This window comes from Manis javanica, chromosome 11 (assembly GCF_040802235.1).
Source record: "Manis javanica isolate MJ-LG chromosome 11, MJ_LKY, whole genome shotgun sequence".
In the NCBI taxonomy this organism is placed as follows: domain Eukaryota; kingdom Metazoa; phylum Chordata; class Mammalia; order Pholidota; family Manidae; genus Manis; species Manis javanica.
Window position 1 is genome coordinate 29630400 of NC_133166.1, and position 21661 is coordinate 29652060.

A 21661-nucleotide genomic window follows, 5' to 3' on the forward strand; every position below is an offset into this window, starting at 1 on the left:
GTGGCTGGCTGACTGTGGGAGGATCGTGATGAGGAACTGCCCACCAGCTTGTAATACCACTTACCAAACTGCTTCTTGGTAAGACCCAATCCACACTCTTGGGCTGATTTACATGGTGCCTCTTAGCAAATGTGGCTAAAAATCTGTCTCCATACTGCACTGGGAGAGACAGAGGGGAGGACTCCAAGATGCTGTCCACCCAACATTGCTCATAAACGTGCTTGGCAGTCCAGGAGAAGAAAGAGCCTCAGGGAAAACAGGCAGACACAGAGGCAGGGAGCAAGCATGGCTGTGCACCCTCCTGCCTACCTAACTCCTGACAAGGAGACCACAGAAAGCTATACATGTGTCCCTGTCAGGATTTCAAGGAAGGCTCAGCCTGTGTGGCTCAGAGGTAGGAGGATAATCCAGAGACTTGTGGGCCATAAAAGCCAAGTGAAAAGAGAGTGTTTCAAAGAGGAAGTCGGAGAGAGTGTGAAATGCTGTACAGAGTTCAAGACAGTTGAGGACTGAAAGGTATTAATTTGATTTGGCAACTGAGTGGTAGCTGGTGACTTTTATATAAACTATAGAGGACTGGAAAGTGATAAAAGAATCAATGACAAAGATCCTTTTTTAAAGAAACTTGGCTAATGAAAAAAATGTAAGAGGCAACAGATTCTAAGAAATCTAATTTTGTTTTAATCTTGGGGAGGCCTTTGCTTGTTTGCAGGCTGTGAAGGGAACCAACGGAGAAGCAGGTTGAAGACCCCAGGAATGGAAGCAGGGGGGTAAGTGATGGAGCAGTCTTGGAGGACATACAGCAAGATTCAAGAAATAAGGTGCCAGATAGGAAATGGAGGGAAGGCGCTGAGGACGGGTACAGACACAGAGAGGTGGGAGGGGAGACAAGCAAGTGGGCAAGGAAGTCCTTGCTTTAGGGCTTCTCTTCGCAAAGTGACAATGAAGTCAGTCATTTGCTGAGAGCAAAGATGAAGGGCATGGACAGAAAGCAGAGTCATAACAAGCCAAAGATACCCAATCAATGCTGAAAGCCCAACTGAGGCTGTCAACTATGAATCACTCATGCTTAGCAGCACAAGGAAGAGGGAGCAGAAAACAGATCAGTGCAGAAAATGGAGAATGGTTGACAGTTTCAGCACAAGTTGGAGAATATGAGAAAGTTCAGGATGCTGATAAAAATATCAGTGCATGGTGGGGCCACAGGTTCAGACTGGAGAGAGGAAGAAGTCCAGGAGAAGGCTGAAAGACTGGGAGATCAGCGAGAGCTTGGGTTAAAGGAGCAGGCAATTTAACTAAATGGCAGTGAGTAGGAGAAGCACAGGGGTGATGATCCAGGAGGAGCCAAGAGTTCAGAAGAGAAGACTATGGAGGTGACATCATGGGGTGAGAGAGGGAGCAGAGCAGACCCCAGGAACAAACAAGGAAGGGCCTAGGTCTTAGGAGCAAGGCAAAGACCTGTTGCCAGAAACAGGTATAAGGAGCCAGAGTCTGCCAGGGTTGATGGCAGGCCTGCAAGCAGCAGAGCCTAGAAAGGGTCTGGTGGCTGGTTCTCATGAAGAGGGTATGTAGGGAGGGTTTGTAGTTGGCAATTGTTAAAAGTCAGGAAGGGCCAAACCACACATATTCTGGAAGAGTGCTCTGCAAGTTCATCTTGCACCAATTTTTGCATGAAAATCCCCTTTTCACCCACTGATGCTACTCCATTCTCCTGTTTCTCAGCACACACAAGAAGCCCAGTTTCTACTCTAGGACTGCATTCTGTATTGCAGGAATCCAGAACTCACTGTATTTCTATTTTGTGACTTTGTTGAGGGCCAACGGACTTGACTACCTTCAAAATGAGGCCATAGAGTAAGTCAAAAGCAGGATCAGCTCAAATGTTAGCAAACAGCCACTGAAGTCAGTCACTCAGTTAATAGCTTTTTAATTTCTAGGAAGTCATGTTCTATTTTCTGCATGCAAAAACAAAACAAAACCATGACTCAAACATCAGTGCTAAGTACACAGAAAAAGCCAGGGAGAGGGCAGTGCTGAGGGGTAACCAGTGTAGGAAAAGTGTGGTGGGCCAGGGCCTGGAACCCTTGGGGGAAAGGACACTCTACCTCCCACTCCTCCCTACTCAGGTGCCTAAAGGGAGCCCCTCAGCATGCAGCGTCTCTGTGATGGGAAGGGAACATGTGACTCCATACCACATTACTAAGATCCCCTGGCCGAACAGGCCAGTCCTTGGGCCCAGCAGGCTGCACCCAGCTGAGAGCTTCACTGATAGAAGGGAAGCCAAGCATTTAACCAGGCATTTCTGCTTCACATTTGTGGTCTCCAACTGGTCCTGGGGAAGAATTTCAATCAGGTTTGAGCCAGTCACAGCCTTCACCTGGCTGCCTGACACAGAGCACCATGAAGCTCACTTAGGGAAGGTGGGAATGTGGGCCACACAAAGGAAAGATGACCAAGAACAGGAATTAGTGAGGTAATTTCAGAGGGAACCTTGCTGAGTAAATGAAACAAAGAAACAGTTTCAAAAATGGAAAGGGTAGTAGTCAGAGCCCAAATCAGAAAGTCATGTGAGCCCCAAATAGCAGAGAGCAAGGTCTAAAGATTGCCTGGCTGCTGCAGTATTAAAGACTTAGTTACCCCAAACTAGAAAATGGGATTATGGAAGCCCATCTGCTTAAGAGAGCTTGGCAAGTGCTGGTGAAAGAACGTTAAGTCCATGGGCATGATCTGCTTTGAAGATGATCTCTCAACCTGGGTGGAGAAGGAAATGAGCAGTACCATCAACTCACAGTGAGAGAAGATATGTTTTCTCTGACCAAACTGTTCCCATTAACAAAGGCTCTATAAACAAGAACTCCCTTAAACTTCATCTCTTAGCCACCATAAAGCCATGTCCTAAGACTCCCTTGAAATTAGCCAGGCCATGGCAGGACCAGGGGAATCTGTGTCTCCAGCACAGGCCACCGAAGTGCCAGGCCCACAGATCCCCCAACACCACCAGCAATAGCTTCCTTCTCAACCAAGTCCTTGCTGGGGAGGTGGCCTGCCCCCAGCAGCTGCCAATGCCTCCTCCACCCAAACTTCCTACACAGACCAAAAAACCCATCAAGATTTTGCCGGGAGCTCCTATTCCTGTGGCTTCAGGGACACTTCTCCCTGCATTCTGGAAATCAAGTCCTGAAGGTGCTTCAGGGTCACTGAAGAACACTGGCTTCTCACCTCTCACCTCTCCTCCTCCACCCTAGACAAAAATTCCCCCGTGAGTGCTTAGGTCTGGCTCCTGTCAGTCCCTGGCCTTCTCCAACCTCCAGCCAAAAAGGGCTGCCAGTAGAGTCTCAGCTTTTTCTGGGCTGTGGACAGCCTGGAAGCAGGCAAGTCAGAGGATTCACTTCTGATCTTTGGCTCTGTGAATATGGAGAGGTGGAAGACTGGGATCTCTAAGCAGGAGAGCTGAGCAGAGTGAGCTGGTTGTGGGCCACTCTCCTTGCCCAGGACACTCTGTCCCTGAAGCAGACAGTAGCTGCCTCAGTGTTTCCGTGAAGAACTCAGGATGCAGACCTCTGAATGGAGATAATGAAGGGGTGGCCACTGACAATCACTTCTAGGAAGGCAGGTTCTGACACCAAAGAAGAGCTATTAATCCAAAGTAAGTGGCACAAAGGCCAAGCTCTGACACTGACATCTTCCTAAGCCTGCAAGTGAATTCTGAGCCTGAGAGTGTAAGCCATCTCTGCACAGCCACCCAGCCCTGTCAAGAATGCCACACCATCCAGAGCACTCTCACAGCAGCCACCTATGCCAACATCAGGAAAGGGGGCAGGAGAAACAAATACCCTGAAGACCGTTAGAACCAAATAGGCACCAACTGAGACCTATGGCCTCTGAAAGCTTCCATTACCCTGCCCAGGGATGGTGCCTCTGTGCCCGCAGGGCAAGCAAAGGCAAACAGTGACAGTCTTTGGCTGTGCTGGGCCAGGGATCACAGGCCTGCCATATGTCAGAACCTCTCTCCCTTCTTTACCGACTTCTGGGCCCTGGAGGAGTTCCGATATATACATTGCTCTGAAGCCCTGCACACTGAAAGGTGAGAAAAGTCTGCTTTCCTCACACAGAGAATTTATGGAGGTCCTCCCGAGCCTGGCCAGGCTTGGTCTTGTCAAGTGGACACTACACATCTGATTATTCTGGTATAGGGAACACCTCTCTCTTTGCTGTTTATTAGTGAAATCTTCTCTGTAGTGGATGCACTTATGGCTCCCAAATAAATGCTGTAAGATGCAAATGGCAAAGAAGAGCACTACACAGCTTGACAAGACTTGTCTCATGTCCACAATCTGAAGAGAATGAGCTGAAAGGTGGGGAGGAGTGCTCAGCAGGACGGGGCACGAGCCACGCTGGTGCTCAGTCTCCTTCCAGCTCTCACACCTGGGAGATGCTGTTGGTCAAGCGGAATGACATTCTTTTTGCTCTTTCATTCTCCTGAAAGAAAAAGATACTTGGAATTAAAAGGCCTAATGTAGGATTTATTATAGTGAAAAGGCTAAGTGTCCAGACTGGGGTTCCCCAGGGCCAAAGTATCTTATTCTACCCCAGCAATACAGCCACAAAACTCAGTGAAGCCACTACACATTGTGTGCTAAGTACCAGGAATAACTAGGGATGGCTGCTCAGACCCTGGCACACAGCAGGCAGGTAGCATATTACAGCAGAATTAAACAGCACTGAATAGGTGTTCCCGGTCTGCAGGGCAGGACCGGACAAAAGGTCAGAGGAACTCTCTGCTGAGAGCATCACCTATTCTCCTTTCTCTACACCAAGGGGCTGAAAGATCCCTTCCTTTCTCCTAAACCTAAGCTGAGACCAAGCACTGAGCCCAAGTGCTTTTCTTATGGGCATCACAGTGTAGAATAACCAGCACTGAGCAAGGAGTCTGGTTTCTCACCCTAGTTCTACTGCTTATTTGCTGGGTGACCCGGGGCAGGTACATCCACCTCCGATTTTCCAGCCCAGTGGGAACTGGAGTTGATGGGCCCTGCACTGCTCTGCCTTCCTCTTAGGCTAAGGGGTTGGAAGTGAGGGTTCCTTGTCACCACCCTCATGTGTCTGTCACCTGAGCAGCTTCACTTTAGGCTGCTGTGTAAATGCTGCTTGGGTGTCCCCTGCCTGCCCAGTCACTCACCCACCCACTGCCTGCCAGCTGGCACCAACTCTTTACCATATGCCGCCGCCGCCTCTTGGGTTGAACGCCCTCCTGCACACAGGGGGGCCACGGGAAGCCCTGGGGAGTGGAACACCCACTCTCACTAGACACCTCCTCAGAGTCCGAGTCCTCCTGCCGTGGCCGGGCAAACTGTTTCTCTGGGTAGATCTCCTTCAACCAGCCCTCAAAGAACACTTCCAGGCAGCGGCCAGCCTCTGCAACCTCTGAGTCAGGCTGAAAGGGGAGGGGAGCAGTGATAGTCTGGCCCATTTCCACCAGCCCATCTCTTCCAGGTCCCTCAAGAGCTCTGCAGAGCACAAAAGCCTGGCTGGGTCTCCTGGATGTCAGGAATTTGACATTTTCTCCTCAGGACTCAGGGTAACCAGTTTCATATCAGTTCTTAAAACAGAAGTGACTCTGACAGTTACCCACAGCTGGCTAGTCCCTAGTGGCCCTCATCTTGCTCCTGAGTCCATGCTGAGGCCCAAGTGTAGAAGAGTACTTTTAAACAGTCACTAAAGGAGGCCACAGAAGGCTTGCACCCAGGTCCTCATGGCAGCTCAGGACCAAACCCGAGACCCCAATCCCACCATGAGAGTCTCTGGGGCCACTGGGAAATGAGGGGGAGGAAAAAGAGATGAGACGTACATAGTTGAACTTAGCACAGTTCCAAAACATGAGGCGGACATCTGACACCACCTCCTCTGGGGTGGTATAGTGAGCTGGGTCCTTCTTCTGCAGCTTCCTCCGGATGATAGACAGGTCCATGGGCCTCTTGATGATCTGGTAGTAATGCCGGGCCTCAGAGGAGAGCAGGGGGAGCAAGCAGGAAGACAAAGGAGATATAGATGAGGAGGAAAGAGAGATGGAGAATGAGTTGGAATAGAAGTGAAAGAACATAAGAAACAGAAAGGCAGCAAGAAGAGAAAAGTGGAGAAAAAAGAGAGAAAGGAAAGCAGAGGAATGTTTCACTTATCAAATCAGGTCTGATGCCACCATAGTTGAGGGGAGGAGGGCCCTGGGTTCCCTAGACCATCCATGAATTAATCGTACTTCCAGTGGCCATGCTCTGAACCCACCCTGGGCACCACCATGGTCTGCCCCCAGGCCTGGGCCTCTGAGCAGAAAGAAGCACAGCAGCAGGCGGAAACGGTGAGGTCTTCCTTACCAGCGGACTGACAGGCTCGTGGAAGGGCAGGCTCAGGCTATTGCAGCACAGGGACAGCACCAGCTTCTCACACTTCTGTAGGATCAGAATTGGTGACACAGTTACTTTGTTCTGGCCCCAGCTCAACTAGAGGTAGTGGCCCTGATAGCACTAGAAGGGTTGACTCTGTCCCAGAGAACACGAGCCACCATGCTAAGGCACATTGCAGCTTCAGAGGAAAACAGTTGGCAGAAGGGATACCATGGCACCCCCCTGCAAAGGGCCAAACTGTCAGGCATGGCCCAAGAGAGAGGTGCCTGGAGAGGCCTCTCATCCCCTCGGAAAGGCCTCAGCCCTTTCAGGCTGGCCCAGGCAGAGAACCTCATTCCCTGAGAGCCCCTACCTTCTGGTCATGCATGCTGAGGCCTGGCAGGGGCCACACATCTGGCTGCCAGTAGCGGGCATTCTCACAGTCGTACTCCATCTCAGGCTGAGTCAGGCTGCGGCACAAGGTGCACACCCAGTCTCCCCTGCAGAGGTGGGCAAGGCCCAGTGAGGCCTCAGCACATTGCCCAGAGCTCCCTCCCCTGTCCTTCAGCCCCGACATAGGCCTGAGAGGCGATGGCATGGGAAACTGAGTCCCTAACACCAACCTGAAGGGAATGGCTAGGATCCTAGCCACAAGGTTGAAAGAAATTCGGTAACTCAGGATTTAATGAATCCAGTAAAATAGGAGTTCTCGAGGGGCTGGAAGGGGAGTGTGAAGACAAATCTACATACAGAAGGAATCTGGGAAAACAGGAGGACATCATCCACCTGTCCCTGTGCAGAAGGCACACAGCTGTAGGGCCACTGACTCTCAGACCTGCAATTCCTGCAGGCCCAGAGAGGGGAAGAAGCCCACCTGAGGGAGCTCTGTGGGCCTGGCCTGGATAGTCATCCCTGGAAGGTCAGCCCACTAGCCAGGTGATGGCCCTGTACTGGCGTGACTTACCCTGGGAAGCTGAGCAAGGCTGGCAAGTGGCAGGAAAGGTGGTACACTTTGGGGCAACGGTCACAGCACAGCAGCTCCCCCCCGTTGAGACACACAGCACAGAAGTCCTCATTCTCTATTGGAACTGGGGGCCCCTTCTTAGCTCCAGGGGTTCGAGGAATGAGTCTGTGTTCTTCAGGAGATGCACTCTCTACCTCTGGTGGCTGCTGCCCAGCTAGAGAAGTGACAGTGACCTTTCTTCCCCCCAGACTTGGGGCCTGGATGGCATCAGATAGACGGTCCTGGCTGACCTTGGGGAAGAAGTGAGTCTGAGCACTCAAAGCACAGCAATAACAAGTTGGTGAGGACGGGAGGGAAATGGATAAGCCCTGGGCACCAGCTTATTCCAGGTCCCCAAGCCAGCCAAGCCCCATGAACATGGGACAGCTCACTCCTAATGTGCATCTCACAGGCCCCTTGCAGCAGGGCACAAAGTCTGGCCAAGTGACAGCCCTATTCAGAGACTCAGGACAAGGCCAAAGTCAGAATTCTGACAGTAACAGTGAGAAAAGAAAGGCTCCTGGCCTGGGGCCAAGGTTCAAGGAAAAGGCAGAGTGAAGTGGTACCTTAATGGACATGCTGGAGGACTCACTGCCACACTCAATGACCAGCAGGAAGCTCCCATCCTGATCATCCTTCTGTGGCTTCAACTTGAACACAGGCATTTCTCCCGAGGAGGTAGCACAGATCTTGAGTCGCTCCAGTCGTACATAGGGAATCTTGGGCTCACTACTAAAAGGTCTATGGCAAGACAGACACTCCTGAGACTTGGTGGGAGCCTCCTCTGGCCCCAACCTCTACGTCAGGCTCATCCATGATCAACAACTAAATTGCTGCTCAGCATCTCCTCAGTCCAACTCTCTACAGGCCCATATTCTGCCCTCCTGCCCAGCTCTGCCTGGCCAAGCCCTGTCTGCCCCTGGGAAGTCCTTTGGCTGAAGAAGGGGACTCCCTGAAGAGGCAGGACTGCACACAGAGTGTCTCCTGATGTTGGAGCCAGGAGCCCCTCCCACAGCCACTCCAACCACACAAACCCCGCCAAGGCTCTAGGGGTGGAGACAGTTGCAGGCAAACTTCTACTTTTGATTAAGGCACCAAGGACGCTTACTTCCTATGCCCCCACTTTGGAGGGTTGGAGAGGGAGGCTGAGCCAAGAGTCTCCTACCTGATGTTCTGGTTCCCTTTTGTATTCAGCTCTAGGGCTCCTTGTTTAAAATTCCCATACTCTAAGGCAGAAGACAAATAAATACCTGTGACATACATTTATGACAACACATCCTGTAACCCACACCTCACTCATATCTGCTACTCATGCCTTTGGCCACACACCTGTCATGCAAGTGTTACCCACACTGTAGTCATTCATAGCGGTGGGAATCCTACCATGGCTCTCCTTCCTAAGAGGGGAAGAAGGCCACCTTCTTTTAAAAGGATAAACACGGATAACACTCAGAGACTGCCTAGGGTGAAACGTGGGTCAGGTGTTGAGGGGCCAGCTTCTCACTTTCAGAATGAACTCAGAAATCACTTGTTGCCCGTACACAGGTACCTGCTCTCAAAAGCCCTTCTTTCTAGCCTCTGCCTTTTCAGCCAAGTGCTGGGATTCTAGCACTGCCTGATGATCCAGCTTATACTCCATGGGCAGGAGGCTCCTGGGAGCCCTACCCTGAGCAGTGCTGTCCATGTCATTGGGCAGGAGGCAGTGTCAGGAGAGAGGGGAAACTAGCATTTATGGAGTGCCCACTCAGCACCAGGCACTGTCCTAGGCACATTCCATGGGCAAGCAGGGTCCGAAAAATATAACTGCTAAAAATTCAAGGTTCCATTATTGTGCAGTACTAAGAACCAATAATTTTTCAGTTGGTCTTTCAGACAGTGTGAGGAAAAAGGAGAAAAACTGTTTCATTTTCATTTATTAAATATATAAGAAATAGACTGATTAATACAAACTAAAGACACATCGTACACCAAATTGAAGAAGTCCCAAATGCTTGCGGTTGTTTTCTAACTTCCCCACTATGGGAAAGGGGTATAAGTAGCTGAAAAAAGGATCAGAACCTATCTCCACTGGTCCAAATTCCCTTTACTCTGAGACACAACATAAATCCTTACTACCACCAAAGTGCAAAGCCAATTCTTGTTACTATAGAGTAAGTCAGCAAAATCTACTCTGTAGTTATTTGTCCCAGTAGCCTATGAAGTAGCTAAGATTACCTCATTTATGGAGAAAGAAATCAGCCAGAAAGGTGAGATATCCTGCCCAGGATCAAACATAAAGAGACCAAGCTGGTTTTTTAACTTAGATCTATCTGACCCCAAAGTCAGACATGCTCTTTTCCCTAAAATATTTTGCCCAGGCTAGCCTTTCTGGGGTAAGTGCCACAGCTTCTTGTTTTCTCCTACCTATGACCCAGATGCCCCCCCAGAATTTTTTGCATATGGAAAGTAACAAAGGAAGTCAAGCCCTGGCCATGCCTGGATCATCCACAGCTGCAGTGAGTCCATCCTGGAGGGGAGAAGAGAAGTTAGCCAGACAGAGAATCACTGCTCCCTCAGCTTAGAGCCTGTCTCCTGACCTCTCTCACGCGGAAGTGCTACATCCATTTCCCAGGTCTGTGACCAGCATGAAAGACAGGCTGCATACTTGGGTCTCACCTTTTGGGTTCCGATACTGCTGCAGAGTCATGGAGGTGCTGACCACTGGGACCAGGGAAGGCTTTTTCACAGAGAGGTTAATTGGCTCCTCCAATTCTGAGGGGAGAGCCAAGTTCTTGGAAACATCCAGACCAGGGGCTGTGGGGCCTTGTCCCAGAGAGTCAGTGAAGCAGCTGGAATCTTCACTTTCCATCTTTCCAAAGGAAAGACCAACAAGAATCAAAGAAATCAGTCATTTCTGCTGTTAGTGGTCACAGGGATGTTAAGCTAAGGCCAGAAGAAGGCCTTCAGGGAACACCCTTTTGCCCAGTGATGAACAGAGGAGGTTGAAGGGCATTTCCCTAGGACCTACCTTACAGAAGGCATTCCCCAGGGAGGAGTCAGCACCATCTCCAGAGCACAGGCTCCCTGCAGCTCTGCCAGAGTTAGGACTACAGCTGGACCCAGTTTCTGGCTGCATGTCAGAAGGCAGAGGCATGCTCTGCAGAGAACAAGTTGCCAGACTTGGCACAGCTTGGGTGGGACCAGACACCAGGTTGGGCCTGGCCTGACAGTGATCATTTGCCAGGCTTGTGATGGCCTGGGAGGAGTCACTCATCAGGTTCGGTGTGAACTGGGGTGTACCACGCACAAGGCTGGGCATAGTCTGCAGGTGACTGCCTGCCAGGTTGGACATAACCTGGTTGTGACCACTTGTCAGGCTGGACACAGTTGGTGGGGGGCCACTCAGCAGGCTTGGTACCACCTGTGGGGGGCCAGCTGTTAGGCTGCTCATGCTCTGCATCTGTGGCTCTAGGGTCCTCGCAAGCCTGGTAGATGACAGCTCCATCTCCAGAGTGTTGGAAAAGCCCATGATGCTCACTGAAGTGGAGTGCTGCCGGAGCAAAGATACAAAGGAGGTAGGCTGTTAGCTGGGAATGATGGGAAGGAGAAGAGAGATGTAGCCCAGAAGAGCTCCCATGCTCAGATTTCACTCTGGCCTCAGAGTCTGGTAGCTACAGAGAATCCAGACAGCACAAGAAGTCCTGTTCCCATTCCTCTACACCAATGAGGCTGGTAGGCTATGACACAGAGAAGCAGGCATAGGCTGAGGACACTGGTGTGTGTGCACAAGTGCACATGTATATGTGAGAGAGACAGAGAGTGTGGGAGAGTGAGGCAGGTACCACCTGACTTGAAAGTGGTGCGCGCACGCGCGCACACACAGACACACACACACACATACACCATCAGCCACACCCCTCACAACCTGTACAGTTTGTAAGCAAAGAGTTAGACTGTGTGTGTCCAACTTCACATTCCCCTCTGACTAAACCCCAAGTGGCTTCTCTTCCCTTCAAGTGTCCTCCAGGATAGTTGCTGCTATATAAAAATGGGAGGAAATTCAAACTGTGATCTGCCTCAGACCTTCTCTGAGACGACACCAAGGCTTAGGGAGCCCCAGTCAGTCCTGGGGAACTTGGGTCAACTCCAGGCCCTTCTCATAGTCTTGTTCATATTAAATCCAGAACCACCAGTGTCAGATGAAGGCTTGGCCAAGAGACAGGAAGATCTTTTCTAGCCCTAATGTACCAAAGACATTCTAAGCCAGAGGCAGAGGACATCAGAGAAGTTGAATCTTAACATGACCCAGTCTGGACAATCATTGGATAAGGCAATAGGGTTCCAACCCCAAGAATTCTTGTCTCATATCTAACTGCTTGCTGATCTAGGAAGAAAAAATGTAAAAGGTTGATAAAAGATATTAAAAACACAAAGCTCTGCACTGAATCTATTCCTTTTTTCAAAATGGAGAAACATTTGATAGAAGGGAGAGGGTGGCAGACTGGTTGTAAATGTAATCTTTAGGAATTTATAAGTCTGAAATCCTTACCTTTTTAAAAGACTACAGATAAAATGTAAGAGAATGAAACTAGATCACTGTTTTATACTACACACCAAAGTAAACCCTAAATGGATTAAAGACCTAAATGTAAGACAGGAAACCATAAAACTCTGAGAAAAAAACATAGGCAAGAATCTTATGAATATCAGCATGAGAAATTTCTTTATGGACATGTCTCCCCAGGCAAGGGAGACAAAAGCAAAAATAAACAAGCAGGACTACATCAAACCTAAAAGCTTCCGCACAGCAAAGGACACCATCAACCAAACAAAAAGGCAGCCTCCCACATGGGAGAATATATTTGCAAATGATGTATCTTACAAGGGGCTAATATCCAAAATATATATACATAACTCATACAACTCAACACCAAAAAAAAAACAAATAATCCCATTAAAAAATGGACAGAAGACCTGAACAGACATTTTTCCAAAGAAGACATACAGATGTCCAACAGACACATGAAAAGAAGCTGCACATTGCTAGTCATCAGGGAAATGCAAATCAAAACCACAATGAGGTATCACCTCACACCAGTCAGACTGGCCACTATTCAAGACAAAAAATAACAAATGCTGGCGAGGATATGCAGAAAAGGGAACTCTCCTACACTGTTGGTGGGAATGTAAACTGGTCCAGCCACACCCAGCAATCGCAGAAAACAAAATCACTAACTTGAAAAGATATATGCACCCTATGTTCATGGAAGCATTATTTACAATAGCTAAGATAAGGAGGCAACCCGAGTGCCCATCCAGAGATGAAAGGATAAAGAAGATGTGGTACATATACACAGTGCGACATTGCTCAGCTATAAAAAAGAAGGAAATCTTGCCATTTGGGATACCATGGATGGACCAAGATGGTATCATGCTAAGCCAGGCAAGGAAAGACAAATACCATATGACTTCACTTATATGTGGAGTCTAAAAAACAAAATAAACAAAAAAAGAAATAGATCCATAAACATAGACAACAGACTGTTGGTTACCATAGGGAAAGGGGTAGGAGGATGGGTGAAATACATGAAGGGGATAGAGAGATGCAAAATGCAAATTGTAAAATAAATTTGACATAGGAATGGCAGTACAACATGGAAAACTTAACCAATAATGTTGTAATATCTTTGTATGATAATGAGGTAACTACACCTATTGTGGCAAGCATCTACTAATAAAGACAGTTATTATGTACAATTATGTTGAACATCTGAAACCAACATAATATTATATATCAACTTTATAGGAAGGTAGGGAGGGAGGGAGAAAAGGGAAGGAAGGGGAGGGGAGGGAGGAAGGGAATTTAGGGGAAAACAAAACCATCTCTTAAGCTTCTTAAACCTGTCATTCCTTTCCCCATGAGTAAGACATCCAAATTTCCACAGGAAAATTATGCTTCAAATACACTGACAAGTTTCAATATAAAATAGTAAAGCTATTTAAAGTGAAGAAAAGCCTGTCCTCACCCCAGTGAATGTCACTCCTAGTCAGCCAGTTCTTCAAGTCAGATCCCAGGAGGGAGGCATCGATCGGCATTCCTCCTCCCGCATCCAAGCTAATACCAAACCTCATCAATGGCACCACTCAAATATCTCTCAAATATTCCCACTAACTCCTTTCCCTACTGCTGGCGCTCCAGCCAGGGTCACACTCCGTATTTTTCCACAGAAGTAGCCTCCTTAGTGGAGAAATATTTTCAAACACAAGTCTGACTACATCATTCCTATGCATAAATTCCTATATTGTCCTCCACTGTTCTTAGGAAAACTGTGAAAATGCTTAACAAGCCTCCCAAGGCCTGATGACCCATCCCCTGTCCAGCTTTACCGCCATAGTTCACACAACAAACCTCTCATCCTTCAGCCACTTAGACATTTTTTCCAGTTTCTTAAACATGCCATGCTCTCCCTCCACCCACAACCCTCACCCGCCTTCAGACAGACTGCTTCCTCTCTGTGGGACATTCTGCTACCCCTGTCCTTGAGCCACTTACCCTTCTGCACTCAGCTCTCTGTGATTTTTTACAGCAAAGCCTCTGTTCATACCCAGTTTTGTAGCCCAGATCCAGTCTCCTTATTTTACACTGTCCTAACTCCTTGTACTTTATTCTCATAGCATAACCTGTGATACCACTTGATTAATTTCTGCTTCCCCTACTAAATTTTACGTTCCATCAGGGGATGGATTTTGTCTGTTTTATTTACTCACTTTATTCTTAGACCCAAGAGCAGTACCTGGATAAATAAATAAATGAATTAATGAACTATTTAAAATTTTTTTAGATCATAATAATATGACTATTTATTCTACAGATCTTAAATCAAATGAATGGCAACTTAGTTGTCTGTAAGTCTCCCTAAATAATGATTGTTTTTATATAGCTAAAATTTATTATGAATGTATTATATGCAAGGCTAAGAGTTTTATACACATTTCCTCATTTGATCCTCATAGCAAACATTACAAGGCTGTTGTATGAAGGTTAAAAGAAGGAGTTCATTTAGAAGAAAACATTTAGAACAATGACTGGCATACTGTAGGTATTCATGGCCCCCAGCTGCTACTGCTCTTACTGCTCTTGTTATTGTTTTAGTTATGGCCCCAATTTTACACTTGAGAAAAATGAGGCTCAGAAAGACATCAGAAGTTCTTTATGTTATTGAAATAATTTCATTTGTGCTCACATGTAGAAATAGATTTTTATACCCAGACACCTTGCTAATGTCATTTTCTGTGCACAAAATCATGTCATCTCTGAGTAGTTATATTTCTTCCTTTCCTTATATTTGTTTTTCATGCCTTACTCCACTAGCTAAGACCTCCAATACGAGGTTTAATAGAAGTAGTGGATTAGCCATCCTAGTCTCATTTCTGATCTTGGGAGGATCCTTTCAATATTTCACCATTAAGTATGATATTTGATGTAGGATTTGCGTAGATTTAGAATCTAGATTTCTGGCATCAAAGCCACACTCTTACCTCTAGCCTGTCTGCCTCTCTTCTTGTGTTTTCCTCTATATACCCTGTATTTCTCTGTCCTTTCCTCACCTGCTCTTTCTCTCTCTTGACCTTCTACCTCTTCCTCTCACTTTTCTTTTTCCTTGTCATTTCTCTTCTGTCCCAACCCTAAAGTTTATATTTTCTACTTTCAATTCTCAATTTTAAAAGCACATGAACTAAATACCCTTTATCTCTCCAAAGAAAGATTTGTTTTTTATGTTTCTTAGTAGTTCAATAACCTTCAATTAAAAGGCTTCAATTTGCTCTATAGTCTAAGCCCCAAAATAAGAAATATTGAGGAGAAGGAGAGATGGGGGGAATGTTCACACCAAATTGGGTAGACTAGGATGGAACCCAGATTAAGGGATTGAAACCAGGGGACTTCCCAAACATGCCCCAGCCTGCATCCCCTGGCATTCCGCTATTGTCCTGGTTGCATATACCATAGCTTTCTAATATTCTGTATTTCCTTATCTATGGACAAGAATATCCAATGGTTATTACATTCCCTTTTGTAATATATGACAGTCTAATCCTTTGACCTGAATTATTTCATCTTTTCCCTATTTGACATGCACATTTAATGCAGTTCTGGTGTTCATCTCATCTGCCAATGACACCAGATGGCTCCCGGTGAGGTCCTTGGTGCCAAGCATAAAGAGAGCCAAATTCCTTCTGGGACCATTCTAAGTAATAATGGTCAGGTGCTATATGTCACAAGATATGCACAAGATTAAACTCCAAAAGACAAACCTTCCAGATTAGAGGTAAAGACCACATTTGTAGGATATTAATTCCTCTCTCCTGATCACTTACTGAATATCATGAAATGTGAATTAATATGAGAGAGAATTGAATATAGAGGAGAGGAGGGCAGGCAGACTGAGCCATGGAAGAATTGTGGAAATTCTGACATGATTTATTCTGAGCTGGGACTGCTGGACCTGCTTCCAAAAACACCCAGCAAACAGTGGAAGGCTGACAACATGTCCTAAGATACCACAGACTAGACTGGTCTTTTTCATGTCCACATCTACAGCCAATCTCAAGAAAACTAAAGCGATCGGGAGGTAGGGTGAAACTCTGGTAGTAATAACAGGAACCTGGGAAATGTCCATAGGGGGATTCTGAGAAGGTACTCAGAAAAGGTGCTACAAGGAAGCCAGCCCCACTGACATTTCCACAGGCTATACAAACACAACGGTATTTCTGGAACATATCTATGTTGTGTGTTAGTTATTTTTGATACTTCAAAATACCTGGAGTGAAGAGCTACAAAATATGAAAGGAAAAGGAACTTATTTCATGTGTAAGAAGCAAGAGGGAAGTTGAGAACTTCCATCCTACTCTGCTGCCAGTGCCACAAGATGAGTGGGGAGGGCCAACCTTCAGGGCCAGGCAAGTAGGCTGAGTTTCTAGGGCCTGGAAGGAAAGAAAAGGCCTCTCAAAAGCATGCGAGGCTCCGACAGGGCTTGGGACTGTGGTCACATGAGACACTGGGTCCCTCCCACACAGGAGGAGCTCATCTGTCAGTGGAGAAGCTGATGCCTGCCCTCTCTCTCTAGCAGCCAGGATTGCTCAGGGTCAGATGGGGAAGGTGAAGTATACGGCCAGCTGTATGGTCTGTAGAGAACAAACACTGACACTTTCAAGCTGTCAGCACGTGATGGACACCTTGACTTCATCTTCACATACAAAACCTTCAGATTTCATGAGGGAAAATACATATTTTTAGGTTTGCAAGTGAAAGTAAATGATTTTCTAGTTCAGGGAGAATGGGAAGTCCAAAATGCCAAAAATGTTCCCTCTGATAACTAGCTCAGAGGGTATGAGCAGAGACCACCCTGAGCCTGAAGAGCCCCCTCTTCCCTCCCTTACCTAGTGACTCCTTTCTTGACCCTGATTTTTGGTCCTCTCAGACTGCATGTTCCTGTCCCTGTCCCTCTCTTCTTGTTTATCTCTTCATCTCTGTCTCCTTATCTCAGTTTTCCACCAGTCTGACCTGTGATCCAACTGCACACCTCACCTAGAATCTATATAACCTACCTGTGTGAACCACCCATCTCCACAACTGGCCTCACCTCCTACCTCCATGAATCATCTGACTTTCAACCTTTTCCACTAGTCACCTATGCAATCCTTCACCCAGAGGTCTCCTGCTTGCTTTGTGCTGTTACCCACTGCCCTCCTTCTCCCCATCCTCACCATCCAGATCTTTCTCTGGAGTTCAATATGCTTATGTTATTTTTCTAATGATTGTCACATGGTATTGTCAAAATTCAGATAAAACATTGTTCTTTCACTTTAATATAAAGAGAAATTGAGACACAGAGTGATTATGCAGGTTTCCCCAGTTCACACAGGCCCAAGACTAGGAATCGGGGCCCAGCCTTAAAAATCTACTGGCTGGTCTTGATTTTGTGCCATTAGCTAGAAAGCTAGTGCCCCAGTAAGACATGGTGGAGAAGTCAACAAACAGACACTTAGTGCACAAGCCCTGAGTTTAATGTAAATTTCAGGTTCTTACAGCAAGATAATATTGCTGGGGATAGAGTAGCACAGATAGGGTGGTGTTCCACAGAAATTAATTTTTCAGATATTTGAAACATACCTCTTTCAATAATGAAATGCAATTGGCTTTAAAATGTTATTTTGAATGGGAGTACTTCCAAAACACTTTACACACTATGCTCTCATATTCAACAAGGTACATGGAGCCTAAGGAGACCACTTCTCAGTGATGTGAAGGAACTTTGATGAACCTCTGTTGCTGCAGTGAGCTGTAACTCAGTGAACCGTTGGGGCACTTCTAAGATGCAGGTTGTCCTTTCACTGAATGACCTCACACCGTGGCATTTTTCCAGGTGATGCTTCTTGTCTTCTCCTTGCAGCTGCCAGTATAGAAGTCTTGACTCCCTGCTCTTAATCTGGTTAGTTCTACAATGTAAGTAAACTAAAAATTTCCAAAGAAAAACATGCAACTAAGCTTGCTAGGTGAAGAACTCTGACTAGATACCTGAGTGTGGATATATGATCCCATACAGAATATAATGTGTGGGTTTGTGACATCTGTTTTTGTTGCTGCTCCAAAGCCTTGCCTGCTTACTTCTGGTTTTGGTTTTTACTTTTGTTAGAGTAGTTAACTGTCAACGACTGACCATCTTGTAAATGTGCAGAGGAGAAGGGAACAACGACTTGGGAATTGTGTCTTGGAAACACATTGAAAGCCTACACTCTGGCTGAAGGGAACATATAAGGAGGCAAGGACAGAGGTAAATAGATTAGTGAATCAAACCTTGGAGAATTTGAGTGCTTCAGTAGCTTCAGATTAGGTGGACTGGTTTAAAAGTAGTAGATCTTGAGGGAGGAACTAACTTTTCCAGCAAATGGTTTCACAGTTGGATTTTTCATAAAAAGTTGTTGCTCTTATTGGCAGTGAGCACTTCTCCAGCCCAATCTCCAGCCCAATTAAAAGCTCTTGCACCAATTAAGGCTATTCTTGTAGATGTAACTATGTTGATATGTGCTAACTGATTAACTGTTTTCTAACTGGGGAAACACTCATGGGTAGTGAAGAGAGAAGAACTGAGGTGTGCTCAGTGGCCTGATGACCCAGGGAAAACAGAAAAAGCAAAGAAGATCCCCAAGACTGAGGTGGAAGGCAAAGGGAGGGAATAAATGGATCCCAGTACATCTGAAATAAAAACCAGACTGAGAGGAGCCCTCAAAACCCAAGCCTTGGAGATTCAGGAGAATTAGGCCAGAGGCATTTTGGCCAGGCCAGGGTAAGGAAACTTCAGGCCCAGGAGCAAACACCTGTTTCCCGTGGGCCAGGAGTCCTAGACAAAGATCTTGGTTTTGGTTTATGAGTGAAATCAGGTAGGAATTAAGGAGGAAGGCTTCCTAAAGGTTGAAAAATTCAGGGAGCCAGACCTAGGGAGTATTTGGCTTGATTCCTGAGGAGGACAGAGTAGATCTCTGCACAGTTCTGCAACTGCTGACCAAGACACAGATGTGCCCTATGAGAACCTCTCCAGGCCCTAGGAACATTCTGAGCAAAAGCTTCTGTTGAGGCCAGGCTATGAGGAAAAGCTTGCTGCTGTGTTGAGAGCCCATGATATGGCCCATACCAGTGAGTCTGGAGACTACGAAGGCAGGACGCCTAGTATTGCCTTACTTATGCCAAGACTTAAAATATAAGTTTAAGTAAGACATTTCCCATCTCTGGCTATTAGTTTCTTCCTCCATGGGTTAATGTAATTCTCAGATCCTATTGTAAGAATCAAAGTAAGAGCTCAAGCATCAAAGGGCTTTGGTAGTGGTATAAATGCTATTCATCTGAGTCATTATTCTTTACTCCTCTGAATCACTCTTCATAATATGGACCACAGGAATGCCTCCTGCTGCCGTATCACTGACTAAGATTACATCTCCTATCAAGCTATAAGCAGCATCCTGGTGGTCTCAAAAAGTCCTCTGTTGAAGATCTGGGCCACACTGTGAGCAGAAGAGAGGTCCTTCTTGAAGGTGAACTGAGGCTCAGATAGGACTCATACAAGAGCTGAGGAAGAGTGTGTATGTAATTTTTAGCTGTTGACTAGATCACAAGAATTAAATGAAGCCATCAAAATGTCTTCCAGTGTCACTTGGGAAGCAAGGGGTTCTGTTGTAGAGTTGTAACCATGGTCTTTCTTCAGAGTGGCTAAGCCAACATTACGAAGGTTTGGCAACAACTAGTGCCAGACAAATGTCAAAATTCATTCCAAAACACCCTGCTAGATATAGGGAAGGTTAGGGGATATGATGCTCCTGAGACTACAGTGCTCAAGCCACTAGAAAACCCATTCTAAAACTTTCACATCTCATTTTCAGCAGCAATTTGTTTTTGCCATCAGCTCAGCACCAATTCCTAGGTACTTGTGCACAGCTGTCCTGCTGTAAAGGAAGTCCTCCTTGTGCTGATCCAGCTTGGTGAGCAGCTCAGAGAATGAATGAGTCCCTGTGGGATACACAGAGAAGGGCCTGGCACCCCAGGTTCCTGTGATCTGTGACCTTCAGATAAACTTCTGACTTCCCTGGCATTTCCAGGCCATCACAAGCTGAGGAGTGGGCTGGAGGCTAAAATACTTTTACCAGATTAAGATAACTCCCAAACTAGGATGGGTCCCTAATACCTCTCCCCAGCAAGGCCTCCAGCTACTTTAAAGATTGTGAAGGTGGGAAAATGCAGCAAGTGAGAGGCCTCATGGAGTTCTACTTCTCCCAGTGCAGTACACCAAGAGAGGCCATTTAACCTAGTCAGTGGAGACACGGGTGAGCGCTCTGCTCCAACTGCGCCAATGGCTAGCTTGCAACTCTTAGCTGGGTCACTTAACCCCTCTGTGTCTCAGTTTCCACATCTTTCAAAGGGAAGTAAGAAAGTGGCTTCCTCATACTATTTCTAAGATAAACAAATAGATAAAATGGGATAATCCAAGTAAAAACCTATGGGAAGAAGTAGAAAAATGCTATACAAAGTATTATCACTCAGTGATAAGATGCTCAAAACATTGTTTGGTATCCTCAATCTCCACACCATCTACCCTGCCAAATCTCAGCTTCAAGGGCATGGATTCCCTGAAAAAGAAAGCCCCTTTTATTACTTCAGTTGCTTTGTTTATAACCAGTACATCTCTTGGTCAAGCAGACCCAAAAGTTCCTCTGGGCCAGGATAGCAACCTTGAGGTTCCTTTTCCTGGAAGTTCAAGCCATGAACAAGCCTATAAGATGTCTGAAAACTGCCAGTCCACCTACCCGTCCAAAGCTCTGCATGAGTTCAGGTTAATAAGGGCCAGAGGCAGTTGAAAATGATTCATTAGAGTTCTAGGACCTTGCCTAACCCCACTGCCAACCTGCAGCCACACAAGAAGGCAGCATCCCCTTGCTGCTCAAAAGAGTGTGGGCCCCCCACTCAGGCAGCACAGACTCCACACTCACACATGGCCCACCTCCTTCCCTCTGCACTGGGCACAGGAACAGAATGAGACTCGTTAACTAGCAGCAGTGTTTTCTGCAAGGCTTCCACTACCACTTGAGTACCAGCAATTCACATGCTTCCTTCTGAACTGCTGGCATCTAGAGCCAGCTGCCTTCTGGTCATCATTCAACATGGCTTCCACAGGAGAACACCAAAACTTTACTTTTTCTTTCCCCAAAAGATGCCCTTTTGCCATCTCAGTGAAGGACAAGCCAGTGGGACAAGAAGGCAGTGGGTGTCCAGCCAAAGGACTTTCTCTTCCTCACTTCCCATCATAACTGATTTCATTCAGCCTCTCCTATTTCTCCCTTACTACAGCTAAAGTGACCTTTCTAAAATTTAATTCAAACCACGTCCCTCCTTGCTAGAATTCCTTCATTAACTCCTCACAACCCCCAAAACTGAATCCCACACTCCAGAGTATTACAAGGCCTTACAAGCAACTGGTCTCACTCTTTTTCCCCAGCAACTCCCATGTTCCTATTGAGCCAAATGATCTGAACCCCTAAGTACCTCAGGCTCTCTCTGATGGACCTTCCTACTGGCCGTTTCCTTTGACTATATTCTAGCCCTCCCCCTTCACTAGCCTCACTGTTCCTCCTTCAAATCTCAGCTTAAACTTATGTCCCCTAGGAAGTCTTCTGTGAACAGACCTGGGTGTTCCTTCTACACCCCAATGACTACCACAGTACTTTATCATTCTGTATTGCTTGTTTAACTATCTCC

At 46.7% G+C, this 21661-nt stretch overlaps 1 protein-coding gene across 2 annotated transcripts in view; it reads right to left on the reverse strand.

The window, feature by feature from the left end:
- Nucleotides 1-762: 762 nt before the first annotated feature.
- TRIM66 (tripartite motif containing 66) overlaps nucleotides 763-21661 on the reverse strand; it is a 39124-nt gene continuing 18225 nt past the window's right edge. For both annotated transcript variants that reach the window (XM_017646497.3, XM_017646503.3), the window contains exons 11-20: nucleotides 10388-10909; nucleotides 10036-10228; nucleotides 8546-8606; nucleotides 7947-8121; nucleotides 7342-7631; nucleotides 6751-6877; nucleotides 6369-6443; nucleotides 5849-6001; nucleotides 5216-5434; nucleotides 763-4479 (exon numbers count right to left, since the gene is read on the reverse strand). In XM_017646497.3, the coding sequence (XP_017501986.3) occupies nucleotides 4420-4479; nucleotides 5216-5434; nucleotides 5849-6001; nucleotides 6369-6443; nucleotides 6751-6877; nucleotides 7342-7631; nucleotides 7947-8121; nucleotides 8546-8606; nucleotides 10036-10228; nucleotides 10388-10909 (1875 nt within the window). In that variant the 3' untranslated portion in view covers nucleotides 763-4419. The remainder of the gene's footprint in view (nucleotides 4480-5215; nucleotides 5435-5848; nucleotides 6002-6368; nucleotides 6444-6750; nucleotides 6878-7341; nucleotides 7632-7946; nucleotides 8122-8545; nucleotides 8607-10035; nucleotides 10229-10387; nucleotides 10910-21661) is intronic.